Source organism: Pavona decussata, unplaced genomic scaffold (assembly GCF_977016875.1).
Source record: "Pavona decussata unplaced genomic scaffold, jaPavDecu1.1 SCAFFOLD_19, whole genome shotgun sequence".
Classification (NCBI taxonomy): domain Eukaryota; kingdom Metazoa; phylum Cnidaria; class Anthozoa; order Scleractinia; family Agariciidae; genus Pavona; species Pavona decussata.
The window spans coordinates 2143368-2164477 of record NW_028145442.1 but is presented as its reverse complement, the minus strand read 5'-3'; the positions used below and the strand labels follow the sequence as shown (position 1 = coordinate 2164477).

The following is a 21110-nucleotide window of genomic DNA, read 5'->3' as shown; positions in this document are numbered from 1 at the left end:
CAAACAAAGAAATGATTTATGCTTTGCTTTACTTGATTCAGCTTTTCAAGCTAATTTTTGGAATCAGCTGGGCAAACATTAATGCTGTCACAGAATTTGAGGTTTTGCAATAACTGCTCTCAAATTGACACAAGTATCCTTGCTCAAAAACAAGCTAAACTCATTACTACATGTACCAAGAGGAATATTTCAAGTACCTGGTAAAGGAATTTGCCACAGTGGAATGTTTCCAAACATAACATCTGTGACAATAATATTCAAGTATTAAGTTTGTTGGTATGGGAAGTGGCAAAATTTTATTGCCTACACCTAGCTTTCTGGTTCATTTTGATTGTAACAAAAATCCAATTTACCATGCAATTATAACACCGTTAGTGAATGTTCTGCAGCAATGGGAAAATGTCAATCAAAAGTCTGAAGTGATAATAAAAGTAGTGTGGTTGATTACATAACTCATAAACAAATTCTGTGATTGCTTAATGAGCAAAGTAAAATGGTGACCAACATTCTTTTCAAGGGTTATTCATTATAACCTGATAGCTCGGGTTTCAACCTACAGACCTTATTCGTAACTGGCAGCTGCTTAATCATTCTTTCATGCCTTTCCAGCCTCATTTGCACAAGCAAAATTCAAGAGAAATTTTACTCCAAAATGAGGTCAGTAAGATAATAATATTAGCACCTAAAAAATAATAAATTTGATTTCAAAGTATATTTGAGTTTTTACAGGTGAGAACGAATTATAATCAGATTCACAAGACAGAATACTAAGAAGTGGTGTTACATATCCAGGGAAATAAATATGACACTCTCACAATTACTCCTTTGGTTTCTTTAGTTCACTTTTGATGGTAATAGACCTTATCAAAAAATTTGATATAGGGTCATGAAAAGTTACCCCATCACACAACCAGCTGTAGAATTTAGCAACTTTGTGGAGGTATATTTTGATTATTTCAAAAGATCTGACTCCAACATGGCCCTTGTGCAGACTCGAACCCAGTCACTATTTACGTGTTTTGTGGGATGAGAAGATTGGATATACCGGTACGAGGATGGATTGAGGCGCAGGGGGTATCCATCCTTGTATTTAATCTTCTCACCCCACAAAACACGTAATTAGCTACTGGGTATGAGTCTGGCCCTTGTGCAAAATCTTAGGTTTTGTTCACACTTGGTGCGGGAACAAAATATAAACACATGCACACAAGGAACCGGTGCCTACTTCAGTGTCTGAACACAAGGTCTTGACCTTGTACTCGGGAATGGACACCGCACCCGAATTCTAGCGTGGAAACTTGCTAAAAGGGTGCATTCAAATCAGTGCACGGCTAGAATCACACTCGGGAACCAAATGTGAACATGGCCTAAGGCACTCCGGTACCAGTGGATTCCCCTTACCTGGACCTGCATCATTCTTGGAGACCCAGGGGCAGTTAGTTGGGTGGAAGGGATTTTCGTGGGCAGAGGTCCAAGGATGGACCTATATCAACATCTAAAAATACCATGATGAGGTAATGGTATATTGGAATTAATGAAACCTAAGGGATTCCGTCTTTGTACGTTGAGTAACAGAACGTAAGTATATTTTTTCTCATCAAAGAATTAACTTTTTTTGGCAAAATATATTTTCTTATAACTAACAAAACGATCATCATGAGGATCACACTTTTGGAAATGAAAATAACAGCAAGTCCAAGGCCTGAAGCCCTTCCCTCGATCTTTTTATACTTTGAGGAGAGAAAAATTCTTACATAAAAAAATGCAAATAAAAGCTTGGATACTTTATTGGATACAAAGGTTAAAAACTTCATAAATACAACTTGAAAGGAGTTGAGCATCTCAACAGATATTAAAGAACATGCTGTATTTTACAAGACTACATATCTCATACACAGTATTACTAATGCAACAAAACATTTCCTTAGACCTGGTGCTACTATCAATTTGCATGCCTTTAATGTTTTACAAAGCATCAAGCAAAGTAAAATTGAAACTATGTCAGGTCTGTTTCCTTTAAAAACACTACTTAAAGACACAATCATGCATTGCCTGTTGGACAAAAGTAAGAGGAAATTATTTTCATATACATACGCATATCGAGTAACCTCACAAAATCTTAGAAATTGAAGTACTCGCATTCTAATGTTAATCACAATGGCAAAGCGCTAAAGAATCAAGCTACTAGAAAATATCAGTCACAAGTTTCACTCCAACTGACACTAGGGCAAGTTTCCGTGAGATTTGCAAACTTTGCTTATGTCCAGTCAATGAAATAATCACACTTAAAAGTAAGCAACTTCATGATGTAGATCAGCAAAGTAAAATGTCCAAACAAGCAAGTCTTTGTTCTTTCGCTTCACTCAGTAAGGACGATATCCACCGCTGCCGCCACCACGCCCCCCTCCACGTCCACCACCACCACGCCTGTTTGGCCCATAACCTGAGGGCTCCGGGGTGTACTGCCCCATACTAGTGTAACCGCCACCATAAGCACCACTACTATAACCACCACCACCACCACTGTAACCACCGTAACTACCATACCCACCATAACCATTATAATCATATGAACCACTTGCAGAGTAATCATATTCAGACGCATCATAACCTCCACCACCACCAAACGGGGATGGAGGATATCCACCCCAACCGCCGCCACCACCACCACCACCACCACCACGTGAACCACCACCTCTTCCACCTCTGAATCCACTACCTCCACGCCCACGACCTCCTGCACCTCCTCCGCGTCCTCCTGGTCCGCCCATCTCCTCTGCTTTCTTTAGTTCCACTTTCTTGTTTTTGATTGTGCAGTTCCTGACAATGAACAACTTGTCCACTATGTCTTCACTGTGGAATATGGCAAAAGCATAGCCCTTGAACTTGTTGGTGTTTCTGTCACGCATAAGTTTGATTTGCTCTGGTGGGTGGCGAGTGAAGATGGCCAGCACATCCTTGATGTCCTCCTCTGTGGCTTCTTCATTCAGCCCTCCTATGAAAAGCTTCTTAGTTTTGGTTTGGGCCAGAGGATTTGGATCATCTCTTGGAATTGCACGCCTCAAAAACGCAGTCTGGCCATCAATGGTATGTGGTCTGGTCTCCAAGATGTTATCAACAACTGCTTGGTCGGTCATCGTTACAAATGCAAACCCTCTTGAGGTCCCTGTCGCATCCTGGAGGATCTTCACTTCAGTGACAGCTCCAAACTGGCTGAAGTACGCATGTAGACTATCGTCAGTGGTTTCAGGCGATAGTTTAGCGACATACAGCTTCTTGAGATCGGGATTATCTTCCCAGCCTTCTGTAGCCATGTTAGATAATACCTACAAGCAAAACAAAGAGCTACAATCAATAATTTATTGGTGAACATATCATCATCTAGTCTTAAATAACATCCCTTATCCCCAATTGATGAAGGTGAAACCTCCAAATAACACTTTGGCTTGTTGATGCAACATGTCATGAAACACTTTTGTGTACCATATTAATGAAAATACTCCTTAAAAGAAAAATTTCAATGAAACTGCATTCAAAGGGAGCTGCGCTCAGTTGAACGGAGTCTACGTAACATATGCCGCAGACTGGAAGCAAAAACTAAATTTTAATCCTGCAAACAAAAACGTTATGAAAATTTTATTTCACATTAAACAGTACGCAAATCAGAAACTACATTTTTTTTAAAAAAGTACTTCACACAGGAAAGTTTGACAAAATTTTATTAGAACAATGGAATAATTTTCAGATTTGAAAAATGAAGATCACCTAGATTGAGGTGATGCAAGTATAACAACCCAAAATTAATTACAGTAACAATATTTACAAGCTTTCTACTGTTTAAAAGGGACCGTGTCAGCTATTTTTAGTAACAATTTGAAAAGCCAAACATACTTATAACAAAGAAATGTAATAAGAACACTTGACTACCGATTGCCAGGATGGAAATGCATTGCAACACTTAAACATCAGTTGGCCTGGGCAATCCCTTCTTTCTTGAAGAAATCATAAAAAGTTTGCTTTCCCTTCCAAAATTTTACTAAAATAACGTCCACTTCACTCTTCCTACTGAGATACTGTGCCTTTTAGTCACATGCCAACTATGGAGTTCAAAACTTGATAAACAGTTACAATTTTCACTGTTGTCAATCACTGCAGCAGACTGTTCAGAAAACAAGGAAGTTTACCTTCACAGGTTTGAATTGTTATGATTTTTGATCTGCTTTCCCATTTTACTTTTCAGTGTCCAATAATTGGTCTTAAAACTATTGCACTGCATATAAACACTCTACATGGAAACTGGCTTTTAGATGTCTGTGGCCAGTGTTTCAAAATAAAGTTACAAGTATGATGATTGACAGCAGTAAAAACTTAGAAGGGGCCATGTCATCTATTATTAGTCTTACCAGAAGCTTAAAGACAAATTGGTACTAATTTTCTGAAACTACAGTCGAACTTCCCCTTGCGACCACCTCTCTTAAGCAACCACTTTTACTTAGTTGCAGCCCCTGGTAAGCAACCATCTATTGTAGGCAAATGCCACCACTTTTAGAGATGTCAGTTTGCAATTTTCTCCCGTAAGCGATCACTTGTCACATATGTCCAGTCCTTATATCTATGCCCAGTCAGAGGTTGGACAATTTGCCTTTGAAACATTATCACGCACATTCTTGGGCAGTACAGGGGAACTAAATATCACAATTGGAGATACCGGGTTACACAAACTAGACTTGTCGCATTCTCTGTAATGTTGTAATTTATCACAAGCAAACCATCAACTTGGATACTGAATTCTTTGGCAATATAGTTTTGTGGCTACCAAAAGTTGTTTAATGGGTTCAGATGAGCATTGGCGAATGGAGTTAATCTCTGGATTTACCTTATGCTAATGAGCTCAAAATTTAGACTTGTAGTCTGACTTTTTGTAAGCGACCACCCGGCCTTGACATTTTGGGTGGTCACTTATGTGAGGTTTGACTGTATCAATAAATGTCTGATTACAGATGGACTGAGTGGGAGTGGATCTCAGCCTTGCAAGTAACCTTTGTTGAACAAGAACTGCTCCGGATAAAGGGTTTGTGTTTGTACACATGTTTGTTCAAGACTTTTTTCCACACTTTTCCCAAACCATTATTTTCTTTTTTTACAAACAAAAGGTTATGATGAGTCAATCACACAGTGGATCGTAATGAGTAGAGGAGTTCTCATGATTCTGCAATTGAACATTTTGGTTAATGGAGTGAGCGATTAAGCACTTGTTGTAGCTTTCAAAAAAATCCCCCCTATGTTCCATTTTTCCCATACTTTTTTGAATTCCAGATTCTTCAAAAACCTTGTATGTCTTAATTTCAGCAATGTCTTGGCCAAAAGAACATTGAAAACCCTTATGACATAGCCTCTTCTACTGTTTCTGGGTTTTGAATTCCAGAGCATTTCATGTTCACTAGAATTTTTGCAAAACAACTCACTGTGACACAGTCCCTTGGGCAATGTTAAAAGCAACACAAGATAAAAAGTGCCCAACAGCCACAAGAATCACTTTAAACAGACTGCCAATGAGCACTGAAGTTCCAAACTTAGTTGCAAAGGTAACAAACCTGTTGCAGATTTAAGTTTTTCGGTGTGCAAAACAAAGAAACAGTTTGAAATGATCACACAGTGCAGCATTAAAATGTCCCTGTAAAATTGGGCAGACATCTTTTTAAAGTGATTCAATACTTATTAACCTTACAAATAAATTTTGAACAGGGCAAGTTCACAAACAATTATGGTTTCTCTACTATTTTACTCAGCAGAAAACTTGTACAACTTGTGAAAATGAAATAATTCTTGTGTCAAAAATACTGATCACCAGAAACGAATGAACTTTTCGTGCACTCTTTAGAGATGACAAGTGTACTAGAAAGTGAAAAGCTTAAAAAAAAGTTGTGTTCTGACTGGAACCAAGTAACTGATCATATAAAATTACTACCTTTGGGACTGTCTAACTGATGTTCAACCTTTCTTTGGAACACCACCAACACCAAATTGCCAAAAATAACTACAATTTGTCTTTCCTTTTGTTTTTACCTTGGCCTATATCCTAGTTTGCACTAGTGGCAATTTTGAAACTTAGTTTACACCAGCAATTGGTAAATGCACAGAAAAGTTTATTTTTTCCATTAAGCTTCAATTTAAAAACACCCTTACAATGCCTCGCACACGGAGTTGGTGAATGAAGCCATAAAATATGTAATCAAAAACAATTGGCTGGTTTGGTAAAGGTGCAATTAGGCTAACCTCACAAAAGAAACAACTTTATTGTTCACTTATTTGCATTTGTATTTGTGCATTTATATCCATTGCAGTACTCAAGAAACTGGCCTAAAGCATGTGCTAAAATACTGCTCTGGATTTCAGGAAAACAGAAAAAATATATTTATAACAGATCCTAGTATAAATAATCATTGCTGGTTGCAAACTTATGTCAATTTGGATAACTGCAAATAGGCCCTTTGAAAAAAAAAATAACAGTAAAAAGGAAAACACAAACACCACAGAAATTCAAGAAAAAATAATTGAAGCACGTATGTGAGAAAAGACAAACAGTGTTGTAGAGAAAATAAGTCACTCGTATTAAACTTCACTCTTGGTTGGAAAGCTTCTCTGTACCTTTCACAGAAACGAGAAACGAACTGCTGAAACCGGAACCATGAAACCTGGATGAAAAACTCTGCAACACCATGAAAACTTGATGAAAAACTCTGTAACAACCTTTCTTTGTCCTCAAAGGATAGGAAAGTTTAGGAAAGCAAGACTTCATACTTGAAGTTGGCACTGAGAATTTCTTCATCTATTTTGTTCTCTCAGAAAGCGTCAGGACTCAGGAAAAACTTCTTCTGAAATTCAAGACCTGTATCTCCCAATTCATGGAATCAATGAAAGCTTCAACTGAAACTTCGTCAGGAAATTCTGTTACCGGAAATTCTTCTTGCCCTATCCAATCTCAAACAAGCTCTACCGTGTCAAACATACATGTTTTTCGGGGGTTCCGTCGATCTATAGCCCTGACTGGCCTGCTTTATGTAGTAGTAGTTACCCAGCCTCGGATCAGCTCCCGCCTTGTAGCTTCATCCAATGCCTTTGTCATCGTCTGACGCCGTTTCATCCGTCGACGCCATGTTAGTACGCACAGCTCTGATCTCACGGCGGCAGAAGTCGCAATTCGAGTGTTCTGCCAACACAACTGTCAGTTCAGTACCATATTTGTTTTTCTTTAAGTATTTAGCGTGTAAAAAAACATTTCGAAAACTTGGCTTGCTGCAAAAAATATTGAAGACCACGCGGTTCCCAAAAGCGTCATTGAATAAATTAAGATGAAAGCTTCGCTTTCAATACACGTGGTCAGGAAAAAGTTCGCAAAATGTTGGTATCTCAGAACTTTCCACAGCCCAATACACTACCATTCTTGCATTCAATGTTAAAAAGCCCCTTTAGAACGAAATTTCACCCTTAAGTTCTGAGTTTTCAAAACCTGACATTACACAATATTCTTGTGAACAATTGATTCAACGATTGAGTTGAAAACCCCGGGTATTACAAAACACGACAACAAGAAAGTCCTTCACACTGACAAGAAAAGCTTTAAATGTGCCTCAGAAAAAGAAAATAGCTCAAAGGGAAACAGGTATAATAGACAAATTAAATAAACCTTACCTTGAAGTGGGAAAATTAGACTTTCAAGAAGGCGGATACTCTGAAGTTGAAACTGCTACACACGAAGGAGCGGACTCACAGTGACGACGAAACGCACAAGTCACGTGCCCTGCCCGATCTCCTGAGCCCGCGCGCCGTAAAAGGCAACTTCGTCCCCAGGGCAATCCGCGTGGTGCTTGCGACAAGTTTCGTACTCTTTTGAGCTTTTGAAATTGCATGACTTTCCATGACCTTTTCCGTGACTTCTCCAAGTTACCCATGACCTAAATTTGACTATTTTCTTGGAGATCATGTTTCATTTTGGGTATGTTTTTACTATTGTCTTCGCAAAAAAAATCAATTTATTTTGTACTTTTTAGTAAACATCATTTTCCTTTCCATAACCCACACCAAAATTCCATGACTTTCCAGGCCTGGAAAATGAAATTCTAAAATTCCATGACTTTCCAGGTTTTCCATGACCCGTACGAACCCTGCTGCGACGACCTGACAAAAGGCAAAGCGACAAAAGGTACAAGCTAGGCCAAGGCTCAATCTACAAATGTATCTACCCCAGAAAGGTTAATAGATTTTTGACCAACGGTCAACCTCGTTCCCATGGCTTTTCCCTTGTAAAATTGGGAAGGGAAAAACTCTCGGAACGAGGTTGGTCAACAGTCACCTGACGGTCACTTTTCCCGCTTCAAACCAACTCAAGCGTCCGAACCGCAACCTGGCGCTGTTCAGGGGTTACGGGTACAGAAGATGATCGAACACGATAAGGATTCGCGTGAATACCGGACTGCCCAATGGCAAGAGAGGATGAGGCTCATCCTCTCTTGCTAATGGTCGAGCTCAGGAATTCTTCCTGGGGGTGAGGAGACCCGCACCTTGCGCTTACAGGAAACACGAGATGGTTAGACCGGAAATGACGTGCGGAACAATTACGAAGCAACAGTCGCATGTGAAGTACTTTTTGCGAGCAAGTAAAGGGGGTCTGCTGGATAAGCCTAGAAGGGGCAAATGGGAACGAGGAGGGTACAAGGAGGATAAAATGTACTAAGACGTATTGTCAAGTGAATCAGTCAGCTAATCAGCAAATTCAGAACCAAAGTTATCGTTTCAAACGTATGTCTGCAGTTATATACTTATTGACTGTGAACAGTTTCTACATAAACTAGCTTGCGTGGCAGACATGATTGGAGATTGAATTGCTGGGCTTATTCAAGGCAAACTGTCCGCTTTTTTTTTTTGTTAAGGGTAGACGTTCCTCTCACTTTTTCCCTCTTATTTTCTTCCTACCCCCCCCCCCCCCAATCCCTCCCCCTCCTTCTAGGCACTCAGGCCCGTAGCAAGGCTAAAACAACTGAGGGGGCTTGGAAAATTGGTGAAACAAACTACCCCTCCCTCCCCCCCACCCCGACAGCTTTTACGGCTTACGACTTCAGATTGGTTGATTTCAATCCATTTTGATTCTTATTTCCGATTCAAAAGATACGAGTGCCTGTTAGCGAAGGAAACTGACAGGTAGTAAACAGACTATTAAAGGTTGTGAAAAGGCACTTGCAGCGTCAGCGTCAGAATTTTGTTTTAATTATATATTTTTGGGCATATTGCTTTTCAACTTCCAAAAATTCTGGGGGGGGGGGGGGTCAAGCCCCCCCCTGCCCCTCCCCCCGCTACGAGCCTGGCACTACTGGAGATCTTGAGGTTTGCATGGTTATCAAATCAAGAAAACATGACATGCAGACGGAAAGAAAAAAATGTGGTTCTTGGTAACTCCAAGGGCAGGGATCCCTTTGACAAGTCAAGACGTCTTGGATTGGGACAGGGGGGTTAGTTTTTATAGAAACTGCGGTGGCGTGCTGCGTCGGTGGGGAACAAAGGACAGGGGAACCCCGCCTTAACTTCGTTGATACGACCACTTTTTTCAATTTGTGGCCCGAACCAGTTGAAGAGGTTCAAGTAGTCACCAGTTTGAACGACACATCACGACATAAAAAACCTCATCTTTTCTTTTATATGTTGTTACCACGCTACCTTGAATGGTTGAATGCGACTTTTGTAAGGTTTTTGGGCGCGACCTTCCTTTCAAACTTTCTTATTCGCCCGCCGGCACATAGGTCCTCTGCTCGCGAGGTAGTGTACAAAGTGGAAACAGAAGAGAACAACAAAGCAAAATATTTTGTCAGCTGATCTTTAATAATATAAAGACTGTCATTATAAAGGCAACAACGACAAAATCAAACATCAAACCATTTCTTGGCAAACACAAATTCTTCTCTCTCCGAGTGGTCTGCAACAGAATCTAGAGCAAATACAGGTCAAAATACCTTTGGAGCCAAGGTATACGAACAAAATAATTCAACTACCATATCACATGCATCTTAATTTTAATTGCTAAGGGTATGTGGAAATGTTTTTTTTTTTTTTTTTTTGGGGGGGGGGGGGGGGGAATAGATTGAGAGCAAGCAGCAGAACAAACTCAACCCACAACTGATGACAGGTTATAACCAAGTGAAGGCTACCCGGCCGGCCCACAGACCGCTACAAGACTTTCAGGAGAAGGGAATGATCGGAGGCAGGTGTTGCAAATGGAACCTGCAAACGCCAAAGTCACCAGCATCTAGTGAGGTCTGCAGGAGCTCTGAGATGCTATTTTTAGCCTTTTTCACGGATATTTCTTCAAAAAACCAGTCTTGGCCAAGTGTAAAATGCACACCTTTTGGTGACAATGGCACCAAGTAAATGGCGTCCCGAATTTCGTTTCCTGCCTCACCACACCCCTTCTTAGACACCATATCTTAAACGAGGCAAGTGCTTCGTCTTGGCTCATGCTAGCTATGACCCTGGGGTGGAAGATTGGTGCTCTCACCACTATGCTATCCCTGCCTCACAACTGCTAACATTTCCTATATGCTGTGCTTGCGAGTTTCTGATGTTTTGGAAAGGAGAACAAAACACACAAAACAAGCCTTGGAAAAGTAAGGAGGCTTCATCACTAAATTTATACTGGTTGAAATTTATGTGCTGATCCATTTTATTCCCCCCCCCCCCCCCCCCCTTAACAACCTTCCCAGGGCATTTGAACTTCTGGAGATTGGTGGAGATTGGGTTATTCAACTTCCTATCTAGGATTAATTACCCCCCTCCCCCCAACACAAAAACAAACAAACCCAATTAAGCAGCAGAAATCAAACCTAATTCCTGCCTCCCTGGGCCAAAAAGGCCTTAAATGCTCCAAGGCCTCTCTCCTTGAGGACAAATTTTGGCTTCAGTCAATGACTTTTCATGTTTTGCAGATATATTCATGATGCCTTAAAAAACTAATTTGAAGCTCCTTTGAGCCATTCGCTCACAAAGGCGAAATTCTGTCCTTGAAAAACTTTAACTCCCCAAAACAAGTAAAAACCCATGAATATCTAGACCACCTCCTGGCCTCCATCCCCCCCCCCCCCCCCCCAACAACAACAACAACAAAAAAAAAAACAACGGCAAAAGCAATCACGTTCACATTCCCAGCTACCTGGAACATGGTCAAATGCCCTGGATGGAGGCCGTTTTGTTGACGGGTCTCCAAATACAGTCCTAGTTTACTTTATGTGTACGAACACACCTTCCCCTCCCCTCATCCTAAAAGAGAAAACAGGACACATGTAAACACGGGTCATTTGCTATGATTACTCTTTCCAGGCTACCCCTGTCCAAGAGCACTAGCACTGAACAATCCACCTACCCAGGAATCAAACCTGGGCCGCATTGGTGGGAGGCGAATGCTCTCACCACTGTGCCATCTCTATACTCCCCACAAAACAGTAACAGTTCCATTAATTACCCCCAAATGCCTCCCAGGAGAAGGAGGTACATCCCTGGCCTTCACAAATGCTTGACAAGTTAATCAAGTGAGTGCAAAAGTTACAAAGTATTAGTCACAATAAATTAACAGGTTCACCTTGATGAACTTTAATCATGTGAGGTTTTAATGAGATCTGATTGAAACTTGTGTCAAAAATAAGAAGAAAATTAATGTTATGGCATTTGGGAACACATTGCCCGCATACCATATATTCTTCAATAGTATATTTCAGGACCCCAGTTTGAACAAGATCTCTCCAAAACGTCACATGTGCTGGCACAACCAATCTATTTATAAACCCACTTAGCATTTTAACCAACGAAAACTGACCATTTCAACTGCAGCAAGGATACAAACCATATTAGGCAGCTGAAACAGTTGCTGATGCTTCTTTAGCTAACTGCTTGAAATTTCAGCAATGAGAAAGAGAAACGGCCGCTTTTGTAGAGTTGTGGGGGAGATTGTTTGCCCTCTGACCTGTAGCTGAAGACACGCGAGTTGCAACATGGTGTAGAACACCTTGTCTTTCTCTTATGTAATTGCACCTCAGAGAGCACTACAGAAAAAAATCAGCCCATTTCTAATTAACATCGCACTTACACTCACTACACAATACTTTTATCACAAAATAGGTATTACAGAGGAAAATTTTATTTCTGCTGGACCAACAGATGGAAATCAACCTAATTTAAGGTGGCCGAACACAGTTTTTTGGACATCCAAGCACACTCAAGAACTGAGAGAAACAAATATGGCACTGATTTTGTATGGAATAAAATTATTGACATTTTTCTCCCAATCACTGTGCAGGGGTTTCTATAAGAGCAGGCAACCGGCGAAATTTGCCATCTATATCAAGCAAATTGACCTAAATTCACTGCCTACTTTCTCCGAAATTAATAAAATAAGAGTAAAATTGAACTTCCATCAGCCACCTACTTTGCAGATTTTGCCGTCTGTTTAAAAACTTATTGAAACCTCTGCTGTGTAGTTGTGAAAGTTTCTTAGGCCACAAAAGATCTGACCTTATTGCCAAAGAAATGGCACCTGGGTCAACTTAACAGCCAACACAATAATAGCGTCAGCTCTAGTTTTAATTTACACTTTGCCAATTTTGAATGCTTGGAAGAAATTGAAATTTACGGGGTAGTGTCATGGGCTTTCTGACCTCTTTTGTTAAAAAAAAAAAAAATTAAAAAAACAATTCTAGAACAAGAGGAAAAATCAGCTCAATCCTTGAAAGGAACAACTCGTGATCTGTTCTTGCGCATTTTGGAAACAAAAATGTAAGAACTTGAAAAACATTAGCCTAACATTTTTCAAGTTTCAATCCATTCCGACCTCAAGCTGTCTCTGGCTAGAGGCACTAATCAACAGTTTTATTCCACTGGGGTGATCGTTTACAACAAAACTAGAAAATTATTTTTTTTGTTTCTGTTGACAAACATTTTTAGGTTTTGAAATGACATCAAATTCACATGATACTTCCCCTTTCAGGGTAAATAAAGCAAAATAAAGTACTTATTAAACTGGGTTTATCAACGTACACCTGCATCAGTTTGTATCAGTGGTGTGTAATGCTTTAGCAACTATCACTCTTTTCAGAAACACTGTATTAAACAATTCTTTGTACTTGACAATACAGCTGTGCAGAGTCTGGAATAAACTTTGGGTGGGGTGGTTCTGCAATTTCCTGGGAGGAGGGGGCAATGGGAAAACAGAAGCCACAACTGTAGGCTTCTTAACAATACAATGTTCCCCAAATGAGATGGTTTGTTTCTAAAGAAACTGTGGGGCTGTGTTGGTGGGGGAGTAGAAATGAATGTTTGGTTTTGTTAAGGTTACCCGGGACCTTCAGAGGTGTCTTCAGAGGTGTCTCGCATCCAAGCGATGTAGCGCGTCCGGTTTAAACTGTAGATACCTGATCCCTTATATCAAATTAAAGCTTATAGAGCTGGCTATCCAACTAAACCAAGAATTTTGAAATAAAATGAATTGCCGAATTTTTAGCGCTGTTTTCTCGAATAAATTTTTTTCACTTGGAGGAGCCACTTCAAAGAGCTAAAACTCAAAAGGAATTTGTTCGTTTGCCTTCAAATTTGGACAGTAGCTAGTTTAACATATAAACAACTAAAATGTGTCTGCGAATTTTTTCTTTCGAAATATTTTTTCTCCGAGAGTGATTTTTGTACGATTACTCCACATTTTTTTCATCCTATTTTGAAAATGCTCCATAACTTTTCACTGCGATTGAATATGGCAAAATGCAGACACGTTTTTTTAGCGCTTTGGGTCAGGAAACTGAGGAGCAAATTAAATTAGCAAAAAACAAAAAAATTAAATTAGCAAAAAACAAAATTCACTAAGACTTGTAGCTTTAAAAAGGTGATTCGGACGCTCGCAATTAGAGGTCGTGAAAAATTCGACAATTCATTTTATTTCAAAATTCTTGGCATGGTTTGATAGTCAGCTCTATAAGCTTTAATTTGATATAGGGGTTTAGATATCTACAGTTTAAACTGGACGCGCTACATCACTTAAACGCAAGAAACCTGTGAAGGTCCTGGGTAACCTTAACAGAGTTGACAAGGTAATCTGGCCACCATGAAGGGATTTGAATGCTAACAAAGGGCTGAAGCTCAAAAAGACAACCCTCAAATCTGTTCATGGTAGCCAAATTATCTTATCAACTGTTGATTAAAACCAAACATTGATTCAACAATTCCCAGGGTTGATTCACTGTGACAATAGGTCCTGGAATGACTAGCTCAGTGAATTATACATTCGTACGATGTTCCACCATTTTTCAACATTCCGCATCCCCCTAAAAGAACCAATCAAGAGTTCAAGTGACCCTGTTTTCTTTTATCGAAAGATGTGCCCTTTCCATTTCTACTATCATCAGTATTTTGACTCATTGTTTTTAGGAGGCACAAGCCCTCCTGGAGCTGAATCAAATTCATCCCCAAACAACATTAGTTTAAGCAGTGGTCATTTACGCCCAGGTTGAGAATATAGTGTACTAGCACAAGTTTTAATCTTGAGAAGGCTGTGGGCTTAAAATAAAATTCATTGACTTTGAGAAAGAATTCAGAGTTTTTCTGTTGTGATTCACGGATCTTCCCTCAATTGGAAGATAATTGCTTCTCCCTTAATGTGGCAACCTTGCTGAGTTCTATTGCTATCATCTCACCCTGGTTCAGACTTTTGAAATAAGCACAAGTACAAAAAATGAGAAAAAAGTTCTATTGCTATCATCTCACCCTGGTTCAGACTTTTGAAATAAGCACAAGTACAAAAAACGAGAAAAAAAAACTTCTTATGCTCGCACTGTTCACACATGCATCAACTAGGCATAAATTTTCATTGAGGATCAAGGGAAAGCATTTACTCAAGGTAAGACTGTATTATTTTTAGTGTACGCTAAGTCACAAAACATAGTATCAAAAACATTGTGCTTTAGGCAACATCTGCTCAGCCGAAATTTCTTCACCTCACATTAATTCTTTCTTGAAGTGCCCTCACCTTTAAAATATCTTCAAAACTGAGGGGGCATTATATCGTGGCCTAGGTTGTTCCTAAGTGGATAATAAAATTATTAATCACTGAATAAGTCATTCTCTAGCCGACAAACTATGCAAAGATGGATACCTATGATCCTCTATACCTTTTTTAACACTTGGTGAATAAAGAGTTCCTTTTCTTTTTTTTACTTTGCAGTCAAACATTTTAAGAATGAGGTGTTCAGTTTTTTTATGGCTGACCAAAGGACAAGTAGATTTCCAGTCTCCTCTTACTCTGACTATAAGAAACAGCCCTGTGTATACATTGTGATGGATTCAATAAAAATGCCATGGTGAGGTTTATGCAAATAAATGAAGAATTTTATGCCAATCGACGGTCGAATTTGGCAACAGCTACACTGTGTTCTTCCACGGGCAAGTACAAGAATGTTTATTTGGGACACATAGCACCGGGTAAATCCAGTTTTACTGAGAGAAGGTTTGAACACAAATCTACTAATTCAAGACCAGTTGTTATGCACTACTCTTATTGGCCATCAAACAAACAGTTATGTTTCAAGTTGTACGAGTCCAGCAGAATGCCAAGTCAAATTAGAAAACAGCTTTGTTACTTTTTAATGGAATACATTGCTGGAAGGACACTCCATGCAAATTAAGGCAATGGGAAAAAAAGAAAGTGTGTATTTTTCTTTAATTTTGCCCAGGTGTTTGAAACTGTTGCACCTTTAATCCTCAGCAAATCAATAGGCACTATGAAAGCCTTTGATACAATAATTGTTGGTTTTTTTACATGGGATGGCCTGAGGGCAGCCCATGTCTAAAATAGAGCTAGGTATCCTTTCTTTTCTTCTACATGGTAGTCAAATCTGCACATTAATTTATTCATTAATCTGCTCTCTCCTAGAAGGGCTCTATTGTTCTGATTGTCTTCAACAAAAACGGCCCAATCAAAATCTATTATTGGTGCATATATCACAAGGGAGGGGGCCCCTCATCCCTACCTGTGTGATGTCAAATCATCATTTGATTTATTCATTAAAACTGAATTAAATTCTGCTCTCTCCTAGAAGGGATGTTTTTGACCACTATTGTGGTGGCCATATTGTTTACATGTTTTGGACTCAACTATGCAGTTTTCAAAAAGAAAATTAACCCTTTTGAAGCAGTGAATTGAAAGAATAACTTCTAAGAAGCAGTCATCAATTAAAACGGTGGAAATTAGAGAGTTCCTGGTGAAGGAATCATGTTTTGTTTGACAGTTGTAGAACCACAATGAAGGAAAGGTCATTGATAAGCTAAAACACACATCACATCACTTTGCCAAATTGATGCTTAAACACTACTGGAAATCCACTTCACAAAAAGATTAAAGGTTTGATTGTCAATTTTTACTATAAGTTTTCATTTAGGAAAGCTTTTTGACTGTTTTTCTTTCCGTTTTTTTTTGGTGAAACGAAAACAATTTGAAATCTTACACTTTTATTGAAATTACATTACCAGAATAGAAAACGCCAGTCCACATGTTTTTCGGTTTTGTAATGCAATTTCCATTATATCAATAAGTAGCGTAACACAATGGAATACGGAAACATCGTCACACTATCTTTGTGACTCAAACTATCCATTAGCTAATGTAGAATAGTTTTAAAAGTCCGGGAAGCATACAATGGGAATAAATGAGGCCACATTTTAAGAATCCTGCGAAAATGCCATTACAGGCATCTTGTTTTAACAGTGGTCTAACGGTCTGGTCACATTTTGTGACTCACTATTGTTGTGTTCCAAAATGTCTAGGCTTATTTGAAACCGTTTGCCATGTATCACAAAGGTTTGCTACAAGGGATGTTTTTCCTCAAAACTGTCGTTCAATGGGCATTTGTTTCCTTTCTACCATGAAGCCACCTGACTTTAACAGAGCATTTCATTTACTTGAAGCCTAGTTTTGGTGATTGTGAATCACAGAAAAGCCTTTACTAAAAAACCCAAAAGAATTTAGCTCAACAGGGTCAATGGTTTACATCTCCATGTACCATTACAGATTTTGATGCACTTTGCAAGTTTCATTTTTTTCTTTGCCATTTTTTTCATACAGTCTATTGGGTTTTGAAGTACTATTCAAAATTTGCATCTTTATTGAAAGACACTGGATCATTGAACTGTTTCACCAAAGTGAAACTTTTCCAGTTTTCTAGAGATATATTTTGTCTTGCCAGGTGGGCTATCACTGAAATCAGACCAAGCATTATTTGCCTTCCTTTAGCTAGGAACCTTTGTTCGGTAAAATTAATGAGAATACAATCAAAAGCCACATGGTTTAAAAATGGGCCAAAAGTGATGATCTCAGCTGTTTTGTATCTGGACAAGACCACCTTGAAGTTTGCATTTTGAGGCTAATTACAAGATTTGAAAGAAATTTTTTCTACTTTTCCTAGACAATACCAGATCAATCTTGTCTACAGTTTTCCACAACTTTACTTTGCTGTACAATGCAGTAAGAGTTACGCACATTTCCCAGTAGAGCATGTGCACCCTTCTCATGTGGGTGTACCATCAACGTTTCTCATTTTAACTGACTTCTTTAGTCATGGTACACCAACATGGCTGCCACGCCATTGTCCTCCGAAGCTCAGTTTTATACACTCCATTGAAGGGGTTCTTTGCAAGACCATTGCAAGTGACATTTTTGGCGTTGAAATTGAAAATGCACCAGATAAGCTCTGTTTTGGCACATAGACCAGTTAGTGTGTGAGGAACTTCGTTGTAAATTTAATTTTAGAGCAAAATGCTATTAAATTTTCAAAACACCAGTGACCTACATGAAAGAGGAACCGATAACTACTATCTTTCATGTGTAAAACCGAACCAGCTCAAGTGCAGCATTTGTGGTTTTCTATTGCTTTCTGAGTTGAATAAACAAATACAAATTTTTTATGTCATTGTCAATAACTGGGCAAGGGAGGGGACTTTGTAAAGTTCTCTCTTGAAACTCCTAACTTTCCCAGGGGACAGAGAACAATCAAAGTTAACCATTTGCCCCTCCTAGAGACTCATCACAGAATAAATTGTGAACTTAATAGGTAGGTACTCTGTGGTCAGCATCACCTTTGTTAAAATTAAAATGTCGCAAAAACTGGGGTACCATATCTCACATATATCACAATTTGGACCATTGGATGGATTTGTACGACAATAACCAAGCAGACAGATCCAATCCATCGTCAAACTCTTCAAAGCATGTGTCATAGGACCACGAAACTTCATTTACAGTAATCTGTTTGCCCTTTGTTTACAAGTATTACAAGGCTTCTTGTTTTACAACGGCCCCTAATTTCCCTGCAGGATAAGGCGAGAGAAAACAAACTTCCCTTGCTTTCACCTCCTTGCCTGGCAATTTATCAATGAAATCTCCCTCCAAGTCCCACAAAAAGGTCTTCAATCCTGGGGTCTCCCCTCAAGGGATAGCCAATGATAGGTTCATTAGAAGCACTTCCTTGAAAAGATGGGAACACGATTTCTTAAATTAACTGGAAGGGAATATTGGTGCTAGGTTTGTGATGGGGTTAAATTCTGACAGAATTACAGGGAAACATGCAAAAGTTGAGGAGTTTTGGGCAAACCACCAGAGGAGAAATCTGTAAGTTACTCGAAATTAATCAAAGCTTGAAGACAGTTTTCAATGGAAACAAGAACAAGCATTCGTGCATTAATTTAACAGCTTTCTTTCACTGGAATACACCAAAACTCAACTTCAAGTAACTGAGGCAAAGAACTGAGAGTTGACTGCTGTAAATAAGAAAAATCTGACCATGCTATGATGATTTTAGCAAGCAAATGATGCAAGAATTACATCAATAAAATTTTCAACTGCCTTCCTCAAGTGACTTGTAGATAATTGTCTTGTTTGAAGAATTTCAATTACTTAGAGTGTTTGACTACATAGATTTAAATATAAAAGAGAAAAAGCTGCAATACAGAATGAAATTTACACCTGGATTGGTTAAATGTATCTCCCTGCTTTTAACTATAAGAGGCATATTTTTGAGCTCTGCAATAGGTCACATAGGGTTTGCTCTTCTTTGTTCAACTTGGAGATTACAACAAGTCCTGTGCTTTTTTTTTTAACTGAAACCACTTCAACTTCTGAAAGGAAACTATTTAAACCACTCCTGAGTAAGATCAACTCCTTTATTCTTAATCCTAATCAACTTTAATAACAGCTAAGGTTGTGTATACATCATTCTAAAAAATGCAAGTGTCAAATAAAAAGTTTCCTAATAAAATACTGCAACTTGTTGAACTCTGTCTACAGGAAGATGTCTGCGATTGTGGGGTAGCCTACACTGCATCTTAACTGGAGGATTGACTGCAACTGCAACACTGTGTTTCCTTGGAAGCCTAGGTCTTGGGCCTTAACGTAACTTATGTCTGGCTATGTCGACTTAGACTTCAAATGCAACGAAACCTAGGTATCAGAACAGAACAGGCTTAGCTTCCTTTGAGCAACAACAGTTAGTCTCACTTACACAATTAAGCATTGATACTGATCTCTTCCGCCCCCTTTCAGTGGCAGCAGACAACACTGTGGGCAAGCAAGAATCTAAAACCATTTAACACAGGCACGCCACAATCAACCAAAAGTACCGGTATTCGTAGCATGAATCCCAACCTTTGAACACCACTACCCCAAGATAATGAAATAGAATGACTGAATTTCCTTCAAATTACAGTAGAAATGATGTCTGTTAGAAGTGAATTTTGTTAAGTACCAGACCGGTTGAGCATCCAAACTCTGCAATACACCCTGCACAGACAACTGTACATCTCAACATTGTATTAAACTTTTAGTGACATGGCATTAGGCACACACAATAGTCACTGAATAATTTGTTCTTACCTCAACTCCTAATATGGCCTGTAACGTTGACCCCCTCGTCCACCACCACCACCACCAAAGCCGCCTTGTGGGCCATAGTTTGAAGGTGCTTGTGGGTAGGCCGTGTTGTCGTAGCCTCCTGACCCATACATGGCACTCGAATCGTAGCCTGGATAGTATCCTTGATAGTACTGGAATGACTGGTCGTAACCGCCACCACCGCCACCCTGATAACCGCCAAACCCACCACCCCCTCCACCGCCAGAGCGACCACCTCGACTGTACCCCCCACGACTACCGCCACGTCCACCACCGCGTCCTCCGCCTTTCTCGTTCTTCTCTTTGGGTTCAGCTTTCTTGATCTCCACCGTCTTGCCACATATGTTGATTTTTTTCGTACAGCAGAGTTCGTCGACAATGTCCTCGTCCTCGAATTCGACAAAGCAGAAACCGCGATGCTTAGTTGACACACTACCGTCGTCGTTTTTTCTCATGATTAAATCAACATTGTTCGGTTGGATGCCACGAACGCGATCAGCGAGGCCACTCTTGATGTCCTCTGCAGTTGCCTCGTCCGCTAGGCCACCGATGAAGATTTTCTTCGTTTTGAGATGAGCTGTCGGGCTTTGGTCATCTCGAGGAATGGCACGCTTAACCTCAACTTCTTTCCCGTCAATGGTGTGAGGCTGTTTCTTCTTGTACTGCAAAACGTCTATAACGCTTTTCGGGTCAACGTAAGTCACATAACCAAACCCTCTAGAAGCCTTAGCTGAATCGCGGATTACAACACAGTCCGACATCTCCCCGTATTCACCAAAGTACTCTTTCAGAGTGTCGTCGCTCGTATCTCGGGGTATACCGCCAACAAAAAGCTTCTTGAGACGGTCGTCTTGGTTTGACTCCATGCTTCAAAGTTTCTTTGTGGAAAATATGTCTCTTCGTGCCTTAAAACAGTTTTGTTAGAGAAGAAAACACAGCAAATTTTTCAAAGTAGAAGGTACAGATCTTCTCACGCTATGGGGGACGCGGAAAAGAAAGAGAGAGAAAGCACACGGCCGGCTGTGCCAAGAATACTTTGCACGTGTTCGATGTGCTTGAATTTGATTGGTTGAACGCCTTTGGTAGAATTTATTTTGATTGGTTCCGACAAGATTTCGACAAAAACACAAGAGTAAAATCGATATCT

General features: G+C 39.6%; 2 protein-coding genes and 1 long non-coding RNA gene across 6 annotated transcripts; 1 reads left to right on the top strand and 2 right to left on the bottom strand.

Moving 5' to 3' along the window:
* Positions 1-1763: 1763 nt before the first annotated feature.
* On the bottom strand, positions 1764-7821 carry LOC146487014 (RNA-binding protein Musashi homolog 1-like). 2 transcript variants are annotated; one of them, XM_085091476.1, is made up of 3 exons: positions 7693-7813; positions 7012-7210; positions 1764-3326 (listed from the first exon to the last, which is right to left on the bottom strand). In XM_085091476.1, the coding sequence occupies exon 3, from the start codon at positions 3312-3314 to the stop codon at positions 2364-2366; it is 951 nt and encodes a 316-aa protein (XP_084947602.1). In that variant the 5' UTR covers positions 3315-3326; positions 7012-7210; positions 7693-7813; the 3' UTR covers positions 1764-2363. The 2 variants fall into 2 exon arrangements, with proteins under 2 accessions (XP_084947602.1, XP_084947599.1); XM_085091473.1 differs by lacking the exon at positions 7012-7210 and having other exon boundaries at positions 7693-7821.
* Positions 7822-9852: 2031 nt separating this feature from the next.
* On the bottom strand, positions 9853-20968 carry LOC146487012 (heterogeneous nuclear ribonucleoprotein A1-like). 3 transcript variants are annotated; one of them, XR_014858396.1, is made up of 3 exons: positions 19946-20963; positions 11336-12083; positions 9853-11287 (listed from the first exon to the last, which is right to left on the bottom strand). XR_014858396.1 is itself a non-coding variant. In XM_085091563.1 (2 exons), exon 1 carries the CDS (start codon positions 20827-20829, stop codon positions 19954-19956), a length of 876 nt encoding a protein of 291 aa, XP_084947689.1. In that variant the 5' UTR covers positions 20830-20963; the 3' UTR covers positions 9853-12083; positions 19946-19953. The 3 variants fall into 3 exon arrangements, 2 of the variants coding, with proteins under 2 accessions (XP_084947689.1, XP_084947681.1); XM_085091563.1 differs by having other exon boundaries at positions 9853-12083; XM_085091555.1 differs by lacking the exons at positions 9853-11287; positions 11336-12083 and adding an exon at positions 19223-19513 and having other exon boundaries at positions 19946-20968.
* LOC146487013 (uncharacterized) lies at positions 13868-17605 on the top strand. The gene is made up of 2 exons (XR_014858401.1): positions 13868-14769; positions 14834-17605. It is a non-coding gene; the product is annotated as an uncharacterized LOC146487013 (long non-coding RNA).
* Positions 20969-21110: the final 142 nt, after the last annotated feature.